At 46.9% G+C, this 25,065-nt stretch overlaps 1 protein-coding gene across 1 annotated transcript in view; it reads right to left on the minus strand.

The window, feature by feature from the left end:
* Positions 1 to 6,845: 6,845 nt before the first annotated feature.
* The window catches only part of LOC119967902 (membrane-spanning 4-domains subfamily A member 18-like), a 49,032-nt gene continuing 30,812 nt past the window's right edge, over positions 6,846 to 25,065 (minus strand). Inside the window, exons 7-9 of the mRNA XM_038800999.1 lie at positions 22,182 to 22,295; positions 15,078 to 15,203; positions 6,846 to 7,731 (exon numbers count right to left, since the gene is read on the minus strand). Coding sequence (XP_038656927.1) covers positions 7,693 to 7,731; positions 15,078 to 15,203; positions 22,182 to 22,295 — 279 coding nt within the window. The 3' untranslated portion in view covers positions 6,846 to 7,692. The remainder of the gene's footprint in view (positions 7,732 to 15,077; positions 15,204 to 22,181; positions 22,296 to 25,065) is intronic.

A 25,065-nucleotide genomic window follows, 5' to 3' on the forward strand; every position in this document is an offset into this window, starting at 1 on the left:
CAGTGAACACCTCCTATAAATACCAATCTGTGAACACCTATAGATACCAGACTGTGAACACATCCTATTGATACCAGACCGTGAACACCTCTTGTAGATACCAGACTGTGAACACCTAGACAAACCCGACTGTGAACACCACCAAGAGATACCAGCCTGTGAACACCTCCTATAGATACCAGACTGTGAACACCTCCTATAGATACCCGAGTGTGAACACCTACAGATACCACTGTGAACACGTATAGATACCAGAGTCTGAACACCTCCTATAGATACCAGATTGTGAACACCTACAGATACCACTGTGAACACCTCCTATAGATACCAGACTGTCAACACCTACTATAGATACCAGACTGTGAACACCTCCTATAGATACCCGAGTGTGAACACCTCCTATATATACCAATGAACACCTTCTATAGATACCAGAGTGTGAACACCCATACAAACCAGACTATGAACCCAGACTATTGGGCAGCACGATAGCATAGTGGATAGCGCAATTGATTCACAGCTCCAGGGTCCCTGGTTCGATTCCGGCTTGGGTCACTGTCTGTGCGGAGTCTGCACATCCTCCCCGTGTGTGCGTGGGTTACCTCCGGGTGCTCCGGGTTTGCTCCCTCAGTCCAAAGATGTGCAGGTTAGGTGGATTGGCCATGATAAATTGCCCTTAGTGTTCAAAATTGCCCTTAGTGTTGGGTGTAGTTACTGGGTTATGGGGATAGGGTGGAAGTGTTGACCTTGGGTAGGGGGCACTTTCCAAGAGCCAGTGCAGACACGATGGGCCTAATGGCCTCCTTCTGCACGGTAAAAAAATTCTATGATAAACATCTATAGATACCAGAGTGTGAACGCCTCCTTTAGATACCGGACTGTGAACACCTATATCTACCAGACTGTGAACACCCCCTATAGATACCAGACTGTGAACACCTTCTATAGATACCAGGCTGAACATCTATACAACCCAGACTGTGAACACCTCCTATATACCAGAGTGTGAACACCTCCTATAGATACTAGACTGTGAACACCTCCTATATACCAGACTGTGTACACCTTCTATAGATACCAGACTGTGAACACCTATAGGAATCAGAGTGTTATCACCTCCTATAGATACCAGCCTGTAAACACCTATAGATACCAGAGTCTGAACCTCCTATAGATACCAGAGTGAACACCTTCTATAGATACCAGGCTGTGTACACCTCCGATACCAGATTGTGAACACCTCCTATAGATACAAGTGTGAACACCTCCTATAGATATCAGATTGTGAACACCTATAGATACCAGACTGTGAATACCTCCTATAGATATCAGACTGTGAACACCTATAGATACCAGACTGTCAACACCTACTATAGATACCAGACTGTCAACACTGCCTATAGAGACCAGTGAACACCTTCTATAGATACCAGAGTGTGAACACCCATACAAACCAGACTATGAACCCAGACTATTGGGCAGCACGATAGCATAGTGGATAGCACAATTGATTCACAGCTCCAGGGTCCCTGGTTCGATTCCGGCTTGGGTCACTGTCTGTGCGGAGTCTGCACAGCCTCCCCGTGTGTGCGTGGGTTACCTCCGGGTGCTCCGGGTTTGCTCCCTCAGTCCAAAGATGTGGTTAGGTGGATTGGCCATGATAAATTGCCCTTAGTGTTCAAAATTGCCCTTAGTGTTGGGTGTAGTTACTGGGTTATGGGGATAGGGTGGAGGTGTTGACCTTGGGTAGGGGGCACTTTCCAAGAGCCAGTGCAGACACGATGGGCCTAATGGCCTCCTTCTGCACGGTAAAAACATTCTATGATAAACATCTATAGATACCAGAGTGTGAACGCCTCCTATAGATACCGGACTATGAACACCTATATATACCAGACTGTGAACACCCCTTATAGATACCAGACTGTGAACACCTTCTATAGATACCAGGCTGAACATCTATACAACCCAGACTGTGAACACCGCCTATAGATACCAGACTGTGTACACCTCCAATAGATACCAGATTGTGAACACCTCCTATAGATACTAGACTGTGAACACCTCCTAGATACCAGAGTGTGAACACCTCCTATAGATACCAGACGCTGAACACATCCTATAGATACCAGACTGTGAACACATCCTATAGATACCAGACCGTGAGCACCTCTTGTAGATACCAGACTGTGAACACCTATACAAACCAGACTGTGAACACCACCAAGAGATACCAGCCTGTGAACACCTCCTATAGATACCAGACTGTGAACACCTCCTATAGATACCCGAGTGTGAACACTGCCTATAGATACCAGACTGTGTACACCTATAGATATCACGGTGAACACCTCCTATAGATTTAAGACTGTGAACACCACCTATAGATACCCGAGTGTGAACACCTCCTATAGATACCGGACTGTGAACACCTATAAATACCAGACTGTGAACACCCCCTATAGATACCAGGCTGAACACCTATACAACCCAGACTGTGTACACCTCCAATAGATACCAGATTGTGAACACCTCCTATAGATACCAGGCTGAACACCTATACAACCCAGACTGTGTACACCTCCAATAGATACCAGATTGTGAACACCTCCTATAGATACCAGACTGTGAACAACTCCTAGATACCAGAGTGTGAACACCTCCTATAGATACCAGACTGTGAACACCTATAGGTATCAGAGTGTGATCACCTCCTATAGATACCAGACTGTAAACACCTATAGATACCAGAGTCTGAACCTCCTATAGATACCAGAGTGAACACCTTCTATAGATACTAGGCTGTGTACACCTCCAATAGATACCAGATTGTGAACACCTCCTATAGATTCCAGACTGTGAACACCTCCTACAGATAGCAGAGTGTGAACACCTCCTATAGATATCAGACTGTGAACACCTATAGATACCAGACTGTGAATACCTCCTATAAATACCAGACTGAACATCTGTAGATACCAGACTGTGTACACCTCCTATAGATATCAGACTGTGAACACCTCCTATCGATACCAGTGTGAACACATCCTATAGATACCAGACTGTGAACACCTCCTATAGATACCAGACTGTGAACACCTATAGATAGCAGACTATGAACACCTCCTATAGATACCAGACTGTGAATACCTCCTATCGATACCAGTGTGAACACCTATAGATACCAGACTGTAAATACCTCCTATAAATACCAGACTGAACATCTGTAGATACCAGACTGTGAACACCTCCTATAGATACCAGACTGTGAACACCTCCTATAGATACCAGACTGTGAACACCTCCTACAGATACCAGAGTGTGAACTCCTCCTATAGATACCAGACTGTGAACACCTCCTATAGATACCAGCGTGTAAATACCGCCTAGATACCAGAATGTGTACACCTCCTGTAGATATCAGACTGTGAACACCTCTTATAGATATCAGACTGTGAACACCTATAGATACCAGAGTGTGAACACCTCCTATAGATACCAATGTGAACACCTCCTATGGATACCAGACTGTGAACACCTCCTATAGATATCAGACTGTGAACACCTCCTATAGATATCAGACTGTGTACACCTCCTATAGATACCAGACTGTGAACACCTCCTATAGATAGCAGACTGTGAACACCTCCTACAGATGCCAGAGTGTGAACACATCCTATAGATACCAGACTGTGAACACCTCCTATAGATACCAGACTGTGAACACCTATAGATACCAGACTGTGAACACCTCCTATAGATACCAGACTGTGAACACCTATAGATACCAGACTGTGAACACCTCCTATAGATACCAGACTGTGAACACCGAAAGATAGCAGACTGTGAACACCTCCTACAGATGCCAGAGTGTTAACACATCCTATAGATACCAGACTGTGAACACCTCCTATAGATACCAGACTGTGAACACCTATAGATACCAGACTGTGAACACCTCCTATAGATACCAGGCTATGAATACCTCCTATCAATACCAGAGTGTGAACACCTATAGATACCAGACTGTGAATACCTCCTATAAATACCAGACTGAACATCTGTAGATACCAGACTGTTATAGAGAAATACAGCACAGAACAGGCCCTTCGGCCCACGATGTTGCGCCGAACTTTTGTCCTAGGTTAATCATAGAATTTTGGACAATTTTGCATGGCCAATCCACCCAACCTGCACATCTTTGGACTGTGGGAGGAAACCGGAGTACCCGGAGGAAACCCACGCAGTCACGGGGAGGATGTGCAGACTCCACACAGACAGTGACCCAAGTCGAAATCGAACTTGGGACCCTGGAGCTGTGAAGCAATTGTGCTATCCACAATGCTACCGTGCTGCCCTTAAGAAGTTAACCTACACTCCCTTATTCTACCCTAATCCAAGTACCTATCCAATAGCCGCTTGAAGGTCCATAAATTTTCCGACTCAACTACTACCACAGGCAGTGCATTCCATGCCCCCACTACTCTCTGGGTAAAGAACCTACCTCTGACATCCCCTCTATATCTTCCACCATTTATCTTAAATTTATGTCCCCTTGTAATGGTGTGTTCCACCCGGGGAAAAAGTCTCTGACTGTCTACTCTATCTATTCCCCTGATCATCTTATAAACCTCTATCAAGTCGCCCCTCATCCTTCTCCGTTCTAATGAGAAAAGGCCTAGCACCCTCAACCTTTCCTCGTATGACCTACTCTCCATTCCAGGCAACATCCTGGTAAATCTCCTTTGCACCTTTTCCAAAGCTTCCACATCCTTCCTAAAATGAGGTGACCAGAACTGCACACAGTACTCCAAATGTGGCCTGACCAAGGTTTTGTACAGCTGCATCATCACCTCACGGCTCTTAAATTCAATCCCTCTGCTAATGAACGCTAGCACACCATAGGCCTTCTTCACAGCTCTATCCACTTGAGTGGCAACTTTCAAAGAACTATGAACATAGACCCCAAGATCTCTCTGCTCCTCCACATTGCCAAGAACCCTACCGTTAACCCTGTATTCCGCATTCAGATTTGTCCTTCCAAAATGGACAACCTCACACTTGTCAGGGTTAAACTCCATCTGCCACTTCTCAGCCCAGCTCTGCATTCTATCTATGTCTCTTTGAAGCCGACAACAGCCCTCCTCACTATCCACAACTCCACCAATCTTCGTATCATCTGCAAATTTACTGACCCACCCTTCAACTCCCTCATCCAAGTCGTTAATGAAAATCACAAACAGCAGAGGACCCAGAACTGATCCCTGCGGTACACCACTGATAACTGGGCTCCAGGCTGAATATTTGCCATCCACCACAACTCTCTGTCTTCTATCGGTTAGCCAGTTTGTTATCCAACTGGCCAAATTTCCCACTATCCCATGCCTCCTTACTTTCTGCATAAGCCTACCATGGGGAACCTTATCAAATGCCTTACTAAAATCCATGTACACTACATCCACTGCTTTACCTTCATCCACATGCTTGGTCACCTCCTCAAAGAATTCAATAAGACTTGTAAGGCAAGACCTACCCCTCACAAATCCGTGCTGACTATCCCTAATCAAGCAATGCCTTTCCAGATGCTCAGAAATCCTATCCCTCAGTACCCTTTCCATTACTTTGCCTACCACCGAAGTAAGATTAACTGGCCTGTAATTCCCAGGGTTATCCCTATTCCCTTTTTTGAACAGGGGCACGACATTCGCCACTCTCCAATCCTCTGGTACCACCCCTGTTGACAGCGAGGACGAAAAGATCATTGCCAACGGCTCTGCAATTTCATTTCTTGCTTCCCATAGAATCCTTGGATATATCCCGTCAGGCCCGGGGGACTTGTCTATCTCAAGTTTTTCAAAACGCGCAACACATCTTCCTTCCTGACAAGTATCTCCTCAAGCTTATCAGTCTGCTTCACGCTGTCCTCTCCAACAATATGGCCCCTCTCGTTTGTAAATACTGAAGAAAAATACGACAACACCTCCTATAGATATCAGACTGTGAACACCTCCTATAGATACCAGACTGTGAACACCTCCTACAGATGCCAGTGTGAACACATCCTATAGATACCAGACTGTGAACACCTCCTATAGAAACCAGACTGTGAACACCTATAGATATCAGACTGTGAACACCTCCTATAGATACCAGAGTGTGAATACCTCCTATCGATAACAGAGTGTGAACACCTATCGATACCAGTCTGTGAACACCTCCTATCGATACCAGTCTGTGAACACCTCCTTTAAATACCAGACTGTGAACACCTATAGATACCGGACTGTGAACACTTTCCGCAGATATCGGATTTTGGACACTTTTTGTAAACACCTCCTATAGATACAAGTCCATGAACACGTTCTATAGATACCAGACTATGACTGCGAACACCTCCTGTAGATACTGGACAGTGATCACCTCCTCTAGATACCAGACTGTGAAGACCGTTTGTAGATGACAGGCTATGAGCACCATTTGTAAATATAGATTGTGAACGCTGTTTGTAGATTGATAACTGTGTACACCTTTTATAGATACAATGTATGTTGTGAATGTCTTAAATAAATAAACAGGTGCATTTATGAGTTGGTGGCGAATTGAGCTGTTTGATTAACATAAGCGCGCATCAATTTTGACTGGCATAAGCTTGACATTGCTGTTAAAATCATGGATAGAATTTCTTGTGATTGTGTTATGAATCAGATGGTACGTCACATCTCTGGATTTGAGACAAGAGTTCTTGAGGGTGTTCAGATGACATGAACTGTGTGTTAAATGTTCTTGACTCTTTTCCTGTCTCGCTGTGCCCAGAGATTGTAAGATTTGAAATCCACGAGGTTGAATTCCATTACCAGGTCAAGATTTATTGAAATTGGAACCATTACAACATTAAAAAGAAAGTGCAGAAATTAGGAGCTGGTGTGAAATGGAGAAATCCATTTGTCATATGGATAATATACTGTTGTGATAAATGCTCATGCTCCAACACCAAACTGGGCATAAATGATCATGCTATAAAAGCCAACCTGGGTAGAAAAATTAATTTGCGGATTGTACTCTTGTGGGTGACTTAGCAACAGTGAAAGGCTGGTGCTCAACTGATTCAATGCGTATTGTTTTCTGCAGTTGTCACTGTTCAGAAGATGTTTTGCTCATTTCTTCATTTTCCACATTGCAGCTACCTTACATGAGAGAAACAGTACCATGCAAGAATCGCCGCAACACCTTGAACATCCAGTCAGACTCTCGGGTAAGCCTCCCGTGTGAGCGAAGCGACCGTCACTCAGGAAGCGGTGATTTATTTTTCCTTTTCAATGTGCCATCTTTTCGTATCTAGTTTAATTGGCAAAAACCTGAAGATTTACATTTTGATCCAGACCTCCCCAGCTCGAAAACGCAACATGGTAGGAATTCTCCAGTTGCAAATGTTTAGAAAAAAGCTTATGAAAAAAACGCTGCAAATACTGAACAGGAAAAGATCCTGAACCATTCAGAAAGCAGAGGTATCTTTGAATCTTTGACCAGTCTGTTTCGGACCCAGAACAATTTACTACTCATTTGTGCACCAGTGTTCTATGTGTGCTACAGAAAACGAGCTTTCTGCCTCACTGTTCCAGAACAAATCCTGTACAATTTCTCAAACGTATGTTCAGGAACAAGCAAACTTTGCTCCTCAGCTGCACTCTACACTCAACCGGAATGAGTCGGATGCTTTGCAATGACGTCATGCTGTTAAAAGAGAAAACAAAACACCATCAGGCATGATTTTCATCCTTAAAGAAGGACTGATTCCAATTCATCTGATACCTGATCACATCAGTTAGATAAAACCTCAAAAGTGCTTCAAAGACAACACGGGGAATAACTTTGACGGTGTAAAGTGTGCAGTATCGGATTAGTCGCTCCTTGGCTTGGATCCACAGGGGATGGGTGCCTGAGAGGCAGGAGAAGCTGGCTTTAGTCTTGGAGTAGAGAATGTTAAGTGGAGTGTGATGGCCTTTGACCAGGAAGCAGTACCTGTACAGACTATTTAGAATTATTTTAAAATATTTTGGCTTGTAAAAAATGTTTGAAAATGACTCAAGAATTTGTTCCGATAGTAAAAGGATCAGTTAGAATTTTTGGATTATAAAAAAGAGCTGGTCCATGAGACCTGGGGACTCTTGATCAGTACCACCAGCAAGTCAAAATATTGAGGCTGTGTCGCACACAGAGGAGTAGACAAAGAGGAAAGAAAACAGTTGGCTGGTGCTTGTGGAGAATCAGCTGAGTCCTTGAACGAAAGGAGCTGGAATTCTGCTTGGAATATTTGCGTGCCTGAAACTGGGATTACACAGGCAGGGTGGACTGTATGTGTTGTATTCCAGGTGTAGTTTATTGTTTGTAGTGATTGGGATGTGCCTGTTAATTCATGTTCAATTTACATTGATTCTGATTCAACACAAAACAAAAGTTGCAAAGTGAAATCTTTGTTGGTAATTCATTAGGGGGATCTTTGGTAAATTTGGTCATTTTTGTTTACCCACCCCCGGTTACAGATTCTCACAGGAGATTCAATAGAGCCATTCAAAATCATGAGAAGTTCCACTGGAGTAAATAAAGAGTTGTTTTCCAATGCAGGAAGATTGGTAACTAGAAGACTCTGATCTCAGATGTTTGGCAGAAGATCCAGAGGGGGAAATGAGAAATTATTTTTGCAGCGACTTGTGATCTGGAATGTGCCGCATGAAAAGGGGCGGGTGGAAGCAGATTCAATCGTAACTTTTGAAAGGGCAACTGAATACAGGAAATGGTTCTCTCTTGTTGGAGATGCAATTTCCTGCCACTTGTGTGGTGCAAATATTACTTGCAACTTCTGTGCTTAAGCCTGAATGTTGTCCAGGTCTTGTTGCAAACTTACGCAAACTACTTTATCATCTGTGGAGTTATGGAACTGAGCACTGTGAAATCATCAACCTACATTCCCACTTCTGACCTCCAAATGAAGGGAAGGTCATTGATGAAATACCTCAAGATGGTTGGGCCTTTGACACTACCCTGAGGGCCTCTTGCAGCGAAGTCCTAGAACTGAGATAATTGGCCTCCATCAACCACAACCATCTTTCTTTGTGTTAGGTATAATTTCAACAATTGGCAAATTTTGCTTGGGCTCCTTGGTGCCGCACTCAGTCAAACGCTGCCTTGATGTCAAGGGCAGTTACTCTGACCGTCCCTCGTTCAGCTCTTTTATCCATGTTTCGTTCGACAAAGGCTGAACAGTAATCAGGGACTGGTTACCATGGCGGAACCCAAACTGAGAGTCAGTTATTGCTGAGGAAATGCCGCTGAATCGCACCTGCCATCACTTTGCTGAAAATAGGGAGACAGTGGCACTTTCGCTGGATGAGTAATCCAGAGATGCTTCGGGGACCTGGGTTTGAATCCGACCATGGCAGATCGTGGATTTTAAATTCAATAAAACGCCTGGAATTAAAAATCTAATGGTGACCATGGAACTATTGACAATTGTCCTAAAACCCATCTGGTTCGCTAATGTCCTTTTTAGAGAAGGAAAGCTGCCATCCTTATCTGGCCTGGCCGACATGTAACTCCAGACCCACAGCATTGCGAACTCGGAACTGGCCTAGCAAGCCACACTGTTTCCAACTGCTATAAAGAAAGCAAAAAGGAATGAAACCGGACGGACCACCCGGTATCGAACCAGGCACCGGAAACAACGTCAAACCCAGCCCAGCCGACCCTGCAAAGTCCTCCTTACTAACACCTGGGGGCTTGTGCCAAAGCTGGGAGAGCTGTCTCACAGACTGGTCAAGCAACTGTCTGACATAATCATACTCACAGAATCATACCTCACAATGTCCCAGACACCATATCACCATTCCTGGGTATGTCCTGTCTCATCGACAGAACAGACTCAACAGTGGTGTACAGTCGGGAGGGAGTTGCTCAACATCGACTCTGGACCCCATGAAGTCTCATGGCTTCAGGTTAAACATGAGTAAGGAAAGCTCCTGCTGATTATCATGTACCGCCCACAATCAGCTGATAAATCAGTGCTCCCCCATGCTGAACACCACTGAGCATGGCTAGGCCACGGAATATGCTCTGGGTGGAGACTTGAAATTAAATGAAAATCGCTAATTGTCACGAGTAGGCTTCAATGAAGTTACTGTGAAAAGCCCCTAGTCGCCACATTCCGGCGCCTGTCCGGGGAGGCTGGTACGGGAATCGAACCGTGCTGCTGGTCTGCCTTGGTATGCTTTCAAAGCCAGCGATTTAGCCCAGTGAGCTAAACCAGCCCCAGGTGATGGACTTCAATGTCCATCACCAAGAAGGGTTTGGTAATACCACCACAGACCGAGCTGGTCGGGTCCTAAAGGGCAATAGCTGCCAGACTGGGACTGCAGCAGGTGATGAGGGAACCAACAAGAGGGAAAAGCATAGTTGACCTCATCCTTACCAATGTGCCTGCTGCAGATGTATCTGTCCGTGACAGTGTCGGTAGGAGTGACCATCGCACAGTCATTGTGGAGACAAAATCCCACCTTTACATTGAGGATACCCTTCATCGTGTTGTGTGGCTCTCCCACCGTGGTAAATGGGATAGACTTTGAACAGCTCTAGCAACTCAAGACTGGGCATCAATGAGGAGCTGTGGGCCATCAGCAGCAGCAGAATTGTATTCAGCCACAATCTGTAACCTCATGGCCCAGCACATACCCCACTCTACCATTACCACCAAGCCAGGGATCAACCCTGGTTCACTGAAGAGTGCAGGAGAACATATCAGGAGCAACATCAGACATACCTAAACAATGAGGTGTTAATCTGGTGAAGCCACAACATGGGACCACTTGTGTACAGCAAGTAATAGACAGAGCGAAGCGATTCTACCAGATATACATCAGATCTAAGCTCTGCAGTCCTGTCACATCCAGCCATGAATGGTGGTGGACAGTTAAACAACTCACTGGAGGAGGAGGCTCCACACATATCCCCATTATCAATGATGGAGGACCCCAAACTTGAGCATTTGCAACAATCTTCAGCAGAACGGCCGAGTGGATGATCCATCTCGGTCTCCTCTGGAGGTCCCCAACAGCACAGATGTCGGTCTTCATCCATTTCGATTCATTCCACGCGATACCAAGGAATGAAGGAACACTGAAAAAGCCCTGACAATATACCAACAATACTACTTGAAGAAGTGAGAGTAAATGCTCTTCACATCAAGAGTGAATGTGGCATCATGGAGCTCTGGCAAACCTGGAGTCAATGGGAATCAGGGGATTGTGGTGGTTGGAGGTCAATAATAATAATAATCTTTATTAGTGTCACAAGAAGGCTTAACACTGCAATGAAGTTACTGTGAAAATCCCCTTGTCGCCACATTCCGGCGCCTGTTCGGGTACACAGAGTGAGAGTTCATAATGTACAATTCACCTAAAAGCACGTCTTTGGACTGTGGGAGGAAACCGGAGCACCCGGAGGAAACCCACGCTGACACGGGGAGAATGTGCAGACTCCGCACAGACAGTGACCCAAGCCGGGAATCGAACCCTGGTCCCTGTCGCAGTGAAACCACAGTGCTAACCACTGCGCTTACCGTGCCACCCATCATCTCAGCTCAGGACTTCACTGCAGGAGTTTCTCTGGGGTTGTCCTAGGCCCAACCATCTTCAGCTGCTTCATCAATGGCCTTTCTTCCATAATAAGGTGAGATGTGGGATCAGAGGGATAGATTTTTGTTGAGCAGATATTAAGGGATATGGGCCAATGGCAGGTATATGAAGTTCAGCCATGATCTCATTAAATGGTGGGACAGGCTCAAGGGGCTGGACAGCCCACTCTTGTTCCTGTGATGCTCGCTTTGCACAATGTTCAGTACCATTCGCAATGCTTCAGATACTGAAACAGACCATGTCCAAATGTAGCTAAACCTAGACGATATCCATGCTTGGGCTGATAAGTGGCAAGTAATATTCTTGCCATACAAGTGCCAGGTAATGACCATCTCCAACAAAAGACGATCTAACCATTTCCTGTTGACATTCAATGGCATTACCATCGCTGAATCCCACACTACCAACATCGAGGGGGTTACAATTGACTAGGAACTGAACTGGACCCAGTCATCTGACTCCCCAAAGCCTGTCCACCATCTCCAAGGCACAAGTCAGGAGTGCGATGGGAGACTCTCCACTTGCCTGGATGAGCGCAGCTCCAACAACACTCAAGAAGCTCAACACCATCCAGCCCATTTGGTGAATCCTTCCATATCAGAAGAACAGTGGCAGCACTGTGTACCACCTATAAGATGCACGGCAGAAACTCACCGAAACTCTTTCGGCAGAACTTTCCAAACCTACAACTATTACCATCCAGAGGACAAGAGCAGAAGATACCCGGGAACACCTCCACCTGGAGGTTCCCCTCCAAGTCACTCACCATCCTGACTTGGAAATATATTACCCTTCCTTCACTGTTGCTGAATCAAAATCCTGGAACTCCCTCCCAATGTTATGGCTGTACTGGGACAGCTTGGCTAAGGGTACAGCAATTTCTGGAGCACAATCGTCAGTATTATTGCCAGAATGCTTTTCGAGCCCATAACCATTGCAGTATCCAATAACCTCAGCCATTTCTGAATATCGGCATGGTAGCACAGTGGTTAGCACTGTTGCTTCACAGCGCCAGGGTCCCGGGTTCGATTCCCGGCTTAGCTCACTGTCTGTGCGGAGTCTGCATGTTCTCCCTGTGTCTGTGTGGGTTTCCTCCGGGTGCTCCGGTTTCCTCCCACAAGTCCCGAAAGACGTGCTGTTGGGTGGATTGAACATTCTGAATCCTCACTCTGTGTACATATACAGTGCAGAAAGAGGTAATTCGGCTCATCGAGTATGCAACCACCCACTTAAGCCCTCACTTCCACCTTATCACCATAACCCAATAACCCCTCCTAACCCTTTGGACACTAAGGGCAATTTATCATGGCCAATCCACCTAACCTGCACATCTTTGGACTGTGGGAGGAAACCGGAGCACCCGGAGGAAACCCACGCAGACACGGGGAGAACGTGCAGACTCCGCACAGACAGTGAACCAGCAGGGAATCGAACCTGGGACCCTGGCGCTGTGAAGCCACAGTGCTATCCTCATGTGCTACCGTGTACCCGGACAGGCGTGGTGACTAGGTGATTTTCACAGTAACTTCATTGCAGTGTTAATGTAAGCCTACTTGTGACAATAAAGATTATTATTATATCATAGAATGAATTGAAATGGCTGAACACTGGCATCTGTACGCTGAGGACCTCAGGAGGAGGCTGAGATGGATCATCCACTTAGCACTTCTGGTAAAAGCTTCTGCCTTGTCTTTTGCACTGGTATGGTAGGCTCCCATTCAGATGGGGATATTTGCGAAGCCTCCTCCTCTAGTTTGGTTATTTAGTTATCCACCACCATTCATGGGTGTGGTAACATTAGAGATTTGATTTGATCTGTTTGTTGTGTGATTGTTTTCCTCTTTCTATGACATGTGGCATTCGTATGTTGTAGTATGTGCTGCTCCTGGCATGCGCTCCTGCACTCTTCACTGAACCCTCATTTGACACAAATTGTAGCTTGCTGGATATTCCAGGTCATGAATTGTGGTTGAACACAATTCTGCTGCTTCTGGTGGCCCATAGCATCTCATGAAAGTAACGTTTTGAGCTGCTGGATCTATTCTGAATTGCCTGATCTGTTCTGAATCTACCCCATTTAGTATGATGATAGTATCACACAGCAGGTTGGAGGTTCTCGGTGTGAAGATGGATTTTCTCTCCACGACTGTGCAGTGATCAGTGATCATTCCTACCAATGCTGTCATGGACAGATAAATCTGAGACAGGTAGATTGATGAAGGCAAGTCAATTATCACTCTTGTTGGTTCCTTTATCACCTCCCACAGCCTCAGTTTGGCAGGGACCTTTCAAGACAGCCAGCTCCGTGATTAGTGGTCCTATCTATTAGGCACTGAAGTCCCCCACCCAGACTGATTCTCTGCCCTTGCTATCTTAAGTGCATCTTCCAAGTGATGTTCAACGCAGAAGAGTATTGATTTATGAGCTGAGGTGGTTTCTTGTTCCATGTTTGACCTGATGCCGTGAGACTTCATGGGGGCCAGAGTTAATGTTGAGGACTTCCAGAGCAACTCTCCCCAACTGTGTACCAAGAGAGGGTGGAGAGCAGGACAGGGCAAAAAGGGTTAGACTTTTCTCATAGAAACATGATGCTGATGCAATAGGCCAATGGTCTATATCTATGGTAGGATCAGGAAATGAGAAGCGGGAGCATAAAAATCATCTCATGGTCCTTTCATAGTTTCCATGCAGTTGTGGAGGTTTTGAACTGAATGCCATGCAAAGGATATGAAGCCTCCTGACACTGCTGTAGCCTCGTGCATCATGAATGATGCAGACACCCTATTAGATTGCAATCAGCAGCATCAGGAGGAGAAAAGGAACGGAATATCCTTTCAGCTCAGGTTCGTCAGTTGCCAAATTTACTTGAATGATACCAGAACTGAGAGTTCATCCCAATCAAGAAAGATTGATCAGGCTAGAAAAGAGAAGACTGAGGGATGACCTGATAGAGAGGCCTTTAAGAAAAAAGGGCAGATCTACGTTTAGGCGAGACTAGAACTAGGGAGCTGTTAATATGCGAGTCATTAATAAATCCAATGGGAAATTCAGGAGAAATTTCTTTATCCCCCGAGTGAGGAGGATGTGGAACCCACTCCCACGGGCAAAGGTCGAGGTGAATGGTGTCAATTTATTTAAGGAGAAGCTGGATAAACACGGGGGAGAAAGGAATACAAAGATATGTTGACGGAAGTGAGAAGGGGAGGGTGGAGGCTCGTCTGTCTCTGGCAGGGACCAGATGGACCAATTACTGTGCTCTCAATTCTTCTTGAATTTTAAAAACTATTACTTCTCCTTCAATTTGTTTCCAACTGACCCATTACGGGCAACAAGTTTGACTTTTTCTTTTGACCGTGCTCCCCCCCCTGCACCCTCTCTAAAAACTATTCTTACCAGAACGGTGTAAGTGTTCTGAAAATGATATAAGCTCTTGTAGTTATAGAAAGCAATGATAACTGCGATGGCCATCTCCAACACAGTGAAAAGCAGCAGACCGATTGTTAAAGAAAATGTTGATGCCTATGGGAAAGAAGGAAAATGTTGATTCAATCACAGCTCTTACACATATCATGGTGCTTTCTTCCTGTGGGTTAAATTGGAGATAAAAACTATTTAGTCATTGCCAAACTGAAAATGAATAGAACAGAAACAAGCTGCTTTGAAATTGAAACAGCTGAACTAACTCAAGCCCCATGAGATCTCTGACTTCCAATGCTGGTTTTTTATGCATCCCCCAATTTCCATTGCTCTAAATTGGTGGTCATTGCTTCAGCTGCCTGGAATGCCCACCCACAACGCTTCAATTTTCTAATTCCTCGTTTAAGAAGCTCTTTAAAACCTACCTCGTTGAAAGAGTTTTTGTTACGAATTCTGAACTCCCTCAATGTGGCTTGTGGTCAAATTCTATCTCTTTCATGTGTCTGTGAAGTGCCTTGGGACATTCTACTGTGTTAATGGTACTGCATAAATACAAGGTGGTGTTGTTAGCGGACCAATGTGGACCCATCAGTCTGACTGGGGACTGCAGATGCAAGAAGGACAGAACAGGGCCCTAATGGATAAGGCAATGTTTGACATTTCTGTCTCTGTGGCAATGAAGGATTCTGTATTTTCCTGCATTTGGTCAGTTTAGTGACCGAGGAAGCCAGCTGTAGTGAAACCAGGATTCATTTTAAACCGCGTACATTACCCTGCCCACGGCAGTAACTCTCCAAAATCATAGTCCCCGTTGGAACAACCATCAGCTCCAGACCCTGTATGGGTTAATGAGCCCCAGAGCCCCCGTTGGGTGGCCTCCATACCCTACCTAGGAAGCGAATACCCAACTTGTCCCACCGGCAGATCGACAATGGTTTCCCCATATTCCCCGTGAGGGTTATGACAAAGACTCTTATCTTTTGACCAGACCCTAAGTGGCTGGTTTAGCACAGGGCTAAAGAGCTGGCTTTTAAAGCAGACCAAGGCAGGCAAGCAGCATAGTTCAATTCCCGTACCGGCCTCCCCGAACGACGCCGGAATATGGCGACTCGGGGCTTTTCACAGTAACTTCATTTGAAGCCTACTTGTGACAATAAGATATTTTCATTCATTTTTCATTTCTTCCTTACTATTTTACAACTCCCTCCTCTTCTCTGTGTTTGTCTTTCTTATAGAACATAGAACAGTACAGCACAGAACAGGCCCTTCGGCCCTCGATGTTGTGCCGAGCCATGATCACCCTACTCAAACCCACGTATCCACCCTATACCCGTAACCCAACAACCCCCCACCCATTAACCTTACTTTTTAGGACACTACGGGCAATTTAGCATGGCCAATCCACCTAACCCGCACATCTTTGGACTGTGGGAGGAAACCGGAGCACCTGGAGGAAACCCACGCACACACGGGGAGGACGTGCAGACTCCGCACAGACAGTGACCCAGCCGGAATCGAACCTGGGACCCTGGAGCTGTGAAGCATTTATGCTAACCACCATGCTACCGTGCTGCCCCTCTTATGTGTGTGGATAGAGGGTAGTAGGTATTAGCTTTTTGTTATCCAGTGTATTTATTGCATATTTCATGGTAGTTCTTGGTATAAATGAACAGTAATCGTGTTTACATTTACAAACCTGGTGACTGTAATTATTGGGCAGCTAAAGGCCAAAGACGTTGGGAATTTTTAGAAGAATTAATGGTTAATTCACGTGTTCTGATGAGTGGGGCTGGAATTGACCACGCATGTGCCCAGGTTGTCATAATACCTATGAAGTCCATTCCAGGGATGAGAGGAGGCCGTCGCCGGGAGACTATGGTACCTTTGGCACTCCGGACAACTGCAACGATCCTCTCTATGTCCCCATAGATGGGGGCCACCAGACGTAGTTGTGGGTCAGCATTTTTAACTTGGGAGGTTCCCGGCTTGCCACTGTGTAGATCCTTCAGGAATGACTCCTGACCCTGCTGTGGGATGACTATAAGTATTCCCCACAGTATGACATTGTCCTCCACATTGAGCTCCGGGGTTTTCCAGGCATGAGGCTATAGGGATTCTGGAGGGGTGCCCTGCAATCCGCCATTTAAAAGCATGTGATGGAGTTTTGTCAGTTGAGGATTCCGCTGCATCCGTGCTTGAACCTGAGTAGCCATCACTGACATGGGATCCATAAAATTAAGGGTTGCTACCACTTTACTGCCACTGGGAGGGATGGGGAACTCATGGTCAATGGTAGAAGATTTAAGTGTCGGTGTGGGCAATCTGCGTGTGGGCGATGTTGAAACTAATACCCGCATGCGGCGAGTAGAAGCACTCAATGGCTGATGCAATGTGTGGATGGGTGGGATCTTCATATCATCCCTTAAAAGGACAAACAAAGGCTTGTGATTGGTCACAATGGAGAAATACCTTCCATAGACATATTGGTGGAATTTCTTCATCAAATATCACCGCCAAGACCTCCTTCCCGACTTGGACATACCGTCATTCAGCGTCCGCCAGGGTTCTTGAGGCGAAAGCGACAGGGAGTTCCGTGCCGTCGCCCCATCTATGGGCCAACACCATACAAGTGCCATAAGGGCAGCCATTGCACGTTAGGATTAGCGACTGAGCTGGGTCAGAATGAAATGAAAATCGCTTATTGTCATAAGTAGGCTTCAAATGAAGTTACTGTGAAAAGTCCCTAGTTGCCACATTCCAGCACCTGTTTGGGGAGGCTGGTACGGGAATTGAACCATGCTGCTGGCCTGCCTTGGTCTGCTTTAAAAGCCAGCAGTTTAGCCCTGTGCAGTGTGATGCTTTTTCACCCCGGTGGATGCTTCATCCTGTAAGGCATCCCAACCCCTCTTCAGCAGTATGTGGAGTGGAGCCAATAAAATACCCAGGTTGGAGATAAACTATCCATAATACTTTGCTAGGCCTGGAAATGACCAGAGATCACTGGTGTTCTCCGAAGGTGGGACTCCTTTTATGGCACTAATTTTGTCTTCCACAGGGTGTGTACCATCCCTTTTCACCCTGCATCCCAAGTAAGTCACCACTTTTGCTCAGCACACGCATCTGCTCCTCTTCAGCTGGGTGCCCACTTGGGAGAATTGCCCGAGAACTTCCTGTATGTTGTCCATGTGCTCTTTGTCAGTGGCTTTCGGTGGAGCATGTCATCTAGATAGATGGCCTCCTTCGGCAGACCCTGGAGGATACTTTCCATTAGTCGTTAGAAAATCATCGGCACAGATGAGATCCCAAACGAAAGGCAGGTGGAGTCAAATAACCCTTTATAGGTGTTTATAGTCACACATTTCCTTGACATTGGATCTAGCTCCATGTGTTAATAGGCAGCCTCATGTCAAGTTTCGTAAAGGAAGATCTTCCAGCCAGTCTTGCGTATAAAACTTCCACTCTGGACATTGGGACCGGTCCAGGACTGAAGTGCTGTTTACCATGAGCTTGTATTCCCCGCAGATTTGTGTGGTTTCATTACGGGCACCACGGGTGCAGCCCACTCTGCAAACTGTACAGGGCATATGATCCCCAGATCCTTCAGGCACTGATGTTCTGTGTAAACCTTGGTGAACAATGCGTAAGGAACAGACGTTGCCCAAAAGAATTTGGGTAGAGCATCAGGATCCATGTAGATACACGCCTTGGCCTCTTTTATCCTGCCCAGGCTCTCCTGGAACACTTCAGGGTATTTGCCCAGGATGCCATACAAATTCCCGGTAGTCATCCGGAAAACCTGTTGCCAGTCAAACCGGAGGACTCACAACCAGTCACACCCCAGCAGATTGGGTCCCTGTTATAACCTGCCTGCTTACCACTGGCTGGGGACTAATGGCAATCCCACAATCCTTAGGGAGTGTCAGCTTCCCCAGTGAAGGGGCGGAGAAATCATATGCAGAGTTCCTGCATAAATAGAGCTGGCCAGTATGGAACCAGCTGGAGAGGAGTGACCAGCAAGGGAGTTACTGCTGCTGTTGTGTTTATATATGTAATTGTAAATAAATGTTATTTCTTTCTATTCTACAAACTCGTGCTGGATTCTTTGGCCCTCACAAAACTGGCGACGAGGGTTAAAGTGGATAGCTGTCTACGCTGCTGAAGCAACCTCCCTGGATTTTCATTGGATACAGGTTGGAAGGTTTTTTTCTGTTACACGTTTGGATGTTTTTGATGCTGCGCTGGAAAGCTGGAACCAGTATGCACAACGGATGCGTTACTATTTCCGGGCAAACAACATCACCGAAAACGAGCGCCAGGTGGTCATATTGCTCACCGCCTGCGGCCCGCATACGTTTGGGGTGATTAGGAGCCTTACCTATCCAGCTGCGCCGGACACACCAGTTATTTGATGAACTTGTGACCTTAGTGGGGCAACATTTTAACCCAACCCCGTCCACGATAGTCCAGTGTTACTGGTTTAATACCGCTGAGAGGACCCCAGGAGAATCCCTTGCCGAGTTTCTATCCAGGCTACGCAGGATTGCGGGGGACTGTGACTATGGTGAGACCTTGTCAGAAATGTTATGCGACCGTTTGGTTTGCGGTATTAACAACGCGGACACCCAGAGAAAGTTATTAACTGAGCCAACATTGACTTTTCAACAGGCCGTTCAAATAGTATTGTCCCGAGAGAGGGCAGAACGGGGAGTGCAGGAGCTACAGGGAGTGGAGGTGCACGCCTTGGGGCGCAACCCCTTCCGTCCAAAAGCATCTCTCCGCCACCCCTGCGGTACCTTGGGCGGGCGGCATCCGGATCGATGGCAGTGGTCGTCGGACGTTCCTCCCCGAAGGGAGCCTGCTCCAGAACCGATGGATGAGGAGCCATGTCAGTGTCAGACCTGTGGGCACCGACCCCGTCGCGGATGCCGGTCCTGGGGGCGCAGAGGCGCCGTCATTCCGACAGAAACTGGGGCCAGCCCAGGGGCCGTACCTTCCATGTTGGATGAACCTGCGGCGACTACTCCCGAGGACATGGAGACGGAGGACAACTGCCTACAGCTGCATTATGTGGCAGCTCCCCGTGTGGCCCCCATTAAGGTGAGGGTATGGGTCAATGGTCACCCGCTTGAGATGGAGTTGGACACTGGCGCAGCGGTCTCCATGATCATCAGAGGACATTCGACCGCATCAAGCAGGGTATCCAGACCCTTACATTAACCGACACACAGGCCAGGTTGGCCACCTACATGGTGGGAACCATTGGACATTGCAGGAACTACGTTGACCCCTGTTGTTTATGGACACCAGGAGGGGCGTTTCCCACATATCGTGGTGCGCGGCCACGGGCCCAGCTGTTGGGTCGGGACTGGTTGCGCCATTTGCGGCTGCAGTGGCAGCACATCCTCCAAACAGTTTCTGGAGGGTTGACTGAGGTGCTGGGACGATACCCAGATGTATTCCAGCCCGGTTTGGGGAAAATAAAAGGGGCTGTAACCCGTATCCAAGTCGAACCAGGAGCCATGCCGCGCTATTTCCGGGCGCGCCAGGTGCCTTACGCCTTGCTCGAGACGGTTGGAGTTCTTGGGTATTATCAGGCCCGTCCGTTTCACTGACTGGGCAGTGCCAACTGTATGAACTTAGTGAATACAGCTTCCTGGTTCGACCAATATCCAATGCCTCGCATAGAGGATCTCTACGCAAAGCTTGCAGGCGGACTGTCGTTCACGAAATTAAGATATGAGTCACGCCTACCTACAGTTGGAGCTGGACCCTGCCTCCCGGCCATATGTAACGATTAATACACACTGGAGCCTGTATGAATATACATGGTTGCGCTTTGGGCTATCTTTCAACGCGTCATGGAGGGCATCTTGAGAGATTTACCACGTGTTGCTGTCTATTTAGAATACGTTTTGATGACAGGGATGTCAGAGCAGGAACCATTTGGAAAATTTGGAGGCTGTCCTTAGAAGCTTTTCGGAGGCTGGAGTCTGTTTACGTCGTACAAAATGCGTCTTTCACGCGAAGGAAGTAGTCTACCTGGGTTATCGGGTGGACCGCGAAGGTGTGCACCCCGTCGCAGAGAAGATGCGCGCAATTCAATAGGCCTCCGCCCCGACTGACACTTTGCATCTTCGTTCTTTTCTCGGCCTTGTAAACTATTACGGGAAGTTCCTCCCCAATCTGGCAACTGCGCTGGCCCCTTTGCACCTTCTGCTAAAGAAGAATCACACCTGGGTTTGGGATCAGCCGCAAGAAACCACTTTCCGGTGGGTAAAACAACAATTGTCGTCGTCTGGGTTTCTAACCATTATGATGCTGGAAAGCCTTTGCTCATCACATGTGATGCATCCCCGTATGGTATTGGGGCCGTCCTGTCCCACAAGATGGAGAACGGGGCCGAGCGGCCGATAGCTTTTGCCTCCCGCACATTGACTGCAGTGGAAAAGAAGTATGCCGCAGATCGAGGAAGGCATGGCGTGGTGTCTTTGCAGTGAAATGCTTCCACCAGTATGTGTATGGCCGCCACTTCACTATCGTAACTGATCATAAGCCTCTGCTGGGACTTTTCCGAGAGGATAAGCCAATACCGCCCATTGCTTCTGCACGGATCCAGCGCTGGGCTTTGTTGCTCGCTGCCTGCGAGTATTCTCTGGAACAGTCCCATCCTCCATTGTCAATATCTGCAGTCCCATCCTCCCATTGTAAATATCTGCTATCCCATCCCCTCATTGTCAATATCTGCCAGTCCCATCTCATTGTTAATATCTGCAATCCCATAATTTCATTTCCAATATCTGTTCTCATTTATGGAGTTAATGGAGTGTTTTAAAGAAGGACAGAAAGGTAATGATGGGAGAGATTTAGGGAGGTATTCCAAAGTAAAGGAACGAGGTAGTGGAAGGTAGTCACCAATAGTAGATATTAACATGGCTGCAAAAGAGGACAGAGATCTGAAGGGTTCGAGCACTTTTAAAATGATTTGTGTCGCTCAGTTTTTAATGTGAATAAATAAGGCAGAATTGATTTGGTCTGTAACAGTCACAATATTCTGCACTGTCGAGATTAAATAATACTTACAGAAAAATATACAAGTTCAGGAACTGGAGTAAAAAGCAGCGAGATGGAATATATTATGACGCCAATGGCTGTTGCCGCAGCGCTGATGCTGTTCATGAGTAATCCTGCCTTCATCTGTACAAGACAGAACATACAATGCTTCAAATAGCTTAAAGGGTCTCGGAAATGAATCTCACAATCATTGACTACTTATTACAAGTTTTCTGGAAGTGGCAAGAGGGAATTATTAATGACTGATGGAAAAGGCAATAGGGACGAAGAGAGAACTTTGATTCACACTGGACGAGAGAATTCTCCCTTTCAATTTGATCCCTGTTTCTCAGATTTCATTGTTCAAAATACGGCACAATGCTATTTGATCTGCTATTTGAACAGAACTAATCACCCGTATATATTAAAACATACAATCATAGAATTATATCACATGGAAGGAGTGATGCACTATCAATTATGACAAGACGAGAGGAGAGAGTAATCGAGGCTTTATACGCAGAGATGTGTGGCCTCCTACAGCTGCTGCCGAAATGGCTGCAGCTCGGTGAGCACACACATTTATACTCCGCCTACTGGGCGGAGCCAGCAGGCAGGGATCGAGTCTCGTACCTGTAGTACAGGAGCCTTACTGTATTACCTCTTATACGTGCACTATATACAACCGTGGTGAGTACCACAAGGAGGCCACTTGGCCCATTTCGGAAGCACTAACTGTTATGGTGCGCAGTTATGGTGTAACACTTTTAGCAACAAACAGTTTTGAACAATTATAAGAATGAGAAGCGACCTATTGAGACATAGACGTTTCTCAGGGGTTTGACAGGTGAAATGCTAAGAGGGCGTTTCCCGTGTGGAGCGTCTCGGCCCAGAGGACAGAATCTCAGAGTGCGGGGGGAGATTCTGAGAGGATGTTTCCCCATGTGGGAGATTCTGGGACCGAGGGCAGAATCTCAGAGTGAGGGAGATTCTGAGAGGATGTTTCCCCGTGTGGGAGAGTCTGGGACCAGAGGGCAGAATCTCAGAGTGAGGGGAGATTCTGAGAGGATGTTCCCTGCGTGGTGAGAGTCTGGGCCAGAGGGCAGAATCTGCAGAGTTGAGGGGAAGATTCTGAGAGGATGTTTCCCCCGTGTGGAAGAGTCGGGCCCAGAGGGCAGAATCTCAGAGTGAGGGGAGATTCTGAGAGGATGTTTCCCCGGGTGGGAGAGTCTGGGCCCAGAGACAGAATCTCAGAGTGAGGGGAGATCTGAGAGATGTTTCCCCATGTGGAGAGCCCAGGACCAGAGGGAAGAATCTCAGAGTGAGGGGTCACCCATTTCACACGGAGATGAGGAGGAATTTCTTCTCTCAGAGGGTAGTGAGTGTGGAATTCTTACCACAGAGAGCTGTAGAGGCTGGGCCGTTAAGTATGCTCCAGGCTGAGAGAGAGACAGATTGTTAATCAGTGAGGGGGTCGAGGGTCACGGGGATAAGGCGGAAAGTGGAGTTAAGATTATCACATCAGATCAGTCACAATCTCTTTGAATAGTGGAGCATAATCGATGAGGCGAATGGCCTCCTTTGACCAGAGTAGATTGCCTCTACATCTATGGTCTAATTTCACATTTTGTAAACCTTGGACTGAGTTCTCAGACCGTTTCCCAAATGGATTCTGAGGGTAATGTGTCTTTCTCTTTGCAGAGTCAGCTTGAAATTCCTCCTGCCAGATAGAGAAGTCATCCTCAGACATATACATTTCAAATTCAATGACTGTTCCAAAAGATTAAACATAGACACTAACTGTTAAACCACGGTAACCCTTATGAACACTAGGAGACATCGGATAACTGTGCTGGAATTACAACTTCCTCAATTTGGAAAGATGACCTGGCATTTTGTGCAAATCACATATTAACAGCAGCCTTATCTTATCGCAAAAGCATTGAAAATGGCAGAGTCACAGAAAAAGGCTTCAACCCAGGGGAGGGCCAAAGGCCATAATGGCTCCCCCACCAGTATGTTTTGAAGCAGGGTGGGGGAGGAAAATGTGGGATAGAAGGAATAGGATTCCCTCTGGGCTCCCACCCACTCTGACTTTGCAGCCATTTTACATTGAGGCAAGCAAGGCTTTGGACAGGGCACCTGCCCTTGTCCCAGTTGAGGCACTTCAGTGGCCATTTCTCATCCCAGCCTCAATTTTTAGGCTGGCAGGAGGGTTTTCCTGGGTGTTGAGGCAGCCTGAAAATGATCAAGCTTACACCTTGAGTAGGCAGATAGGACTGGGATGCTTCAATCAGATTTCCCCTTCTCGCTTTGGGCCCTGGACATCTCTCACCCCCTATTTGCCCATCTTCCAGCCAACTGATATTCATTCGAGTGTGAAATGGCTGCGGGGCAGGCAGAGGCGGTGGACAAGGGAAAGGGCGCCATCCGAAATATCCTGGCCAAAGGCATCTGAAAACGGCTACTGGACTGGTGTAAGGTAGCCTGGCAGCTCAAAGTACCACGCCTGCAGAACAGGAACTTCCCTCCCACATGTAAACCCCGAATCCACGTACTATCCTCACGTTAAACCTCTGGCAATTCAACAGTTGAAGCCATCACCGCTGCAGAGAGATACTCGGGGCGGCACGGTAGCACAGTGGTTATAGCACTATTGCTTCACAGCGCTAGCGACCTGGGTCCGATTCCTGGCTTGGGTCACTGGCGATGCGGAGTTCTCCCCGTGTCTGCGTGGGTTTCCTCTGGGCGCTCCGGTTTCTCCCACAGTCCAAAGATGTGTGGGTTAGGTGGAGTGGGCACGCTAACTTGTCCTGTAGTGCCAAAAAAATGTGAGGTGGGGTTGCTGGGTTAAGGGGATAGGATGGAAGTGTGGTCTTAGGCAGGCTGCTCTTTCGGGGGCCGGTGTACACTT

Source organism: Scyliorhinus canicula, chromosome 6 (assembly GCF_902713615.1).
Source record: "Scyliorhinus canicula chromosome 6, sScyCan1.1, whole genome shotgun sequence".
In the NCBI taxonomy this organism is placed as follows: domain Eukaryota; kingdom Metazoa; phylum Chordata; class Chondrichthyes; order Carcharhiniformes; family Scyliorhinidae; genus Scyliorhinus; species Scyliorhinus canicula.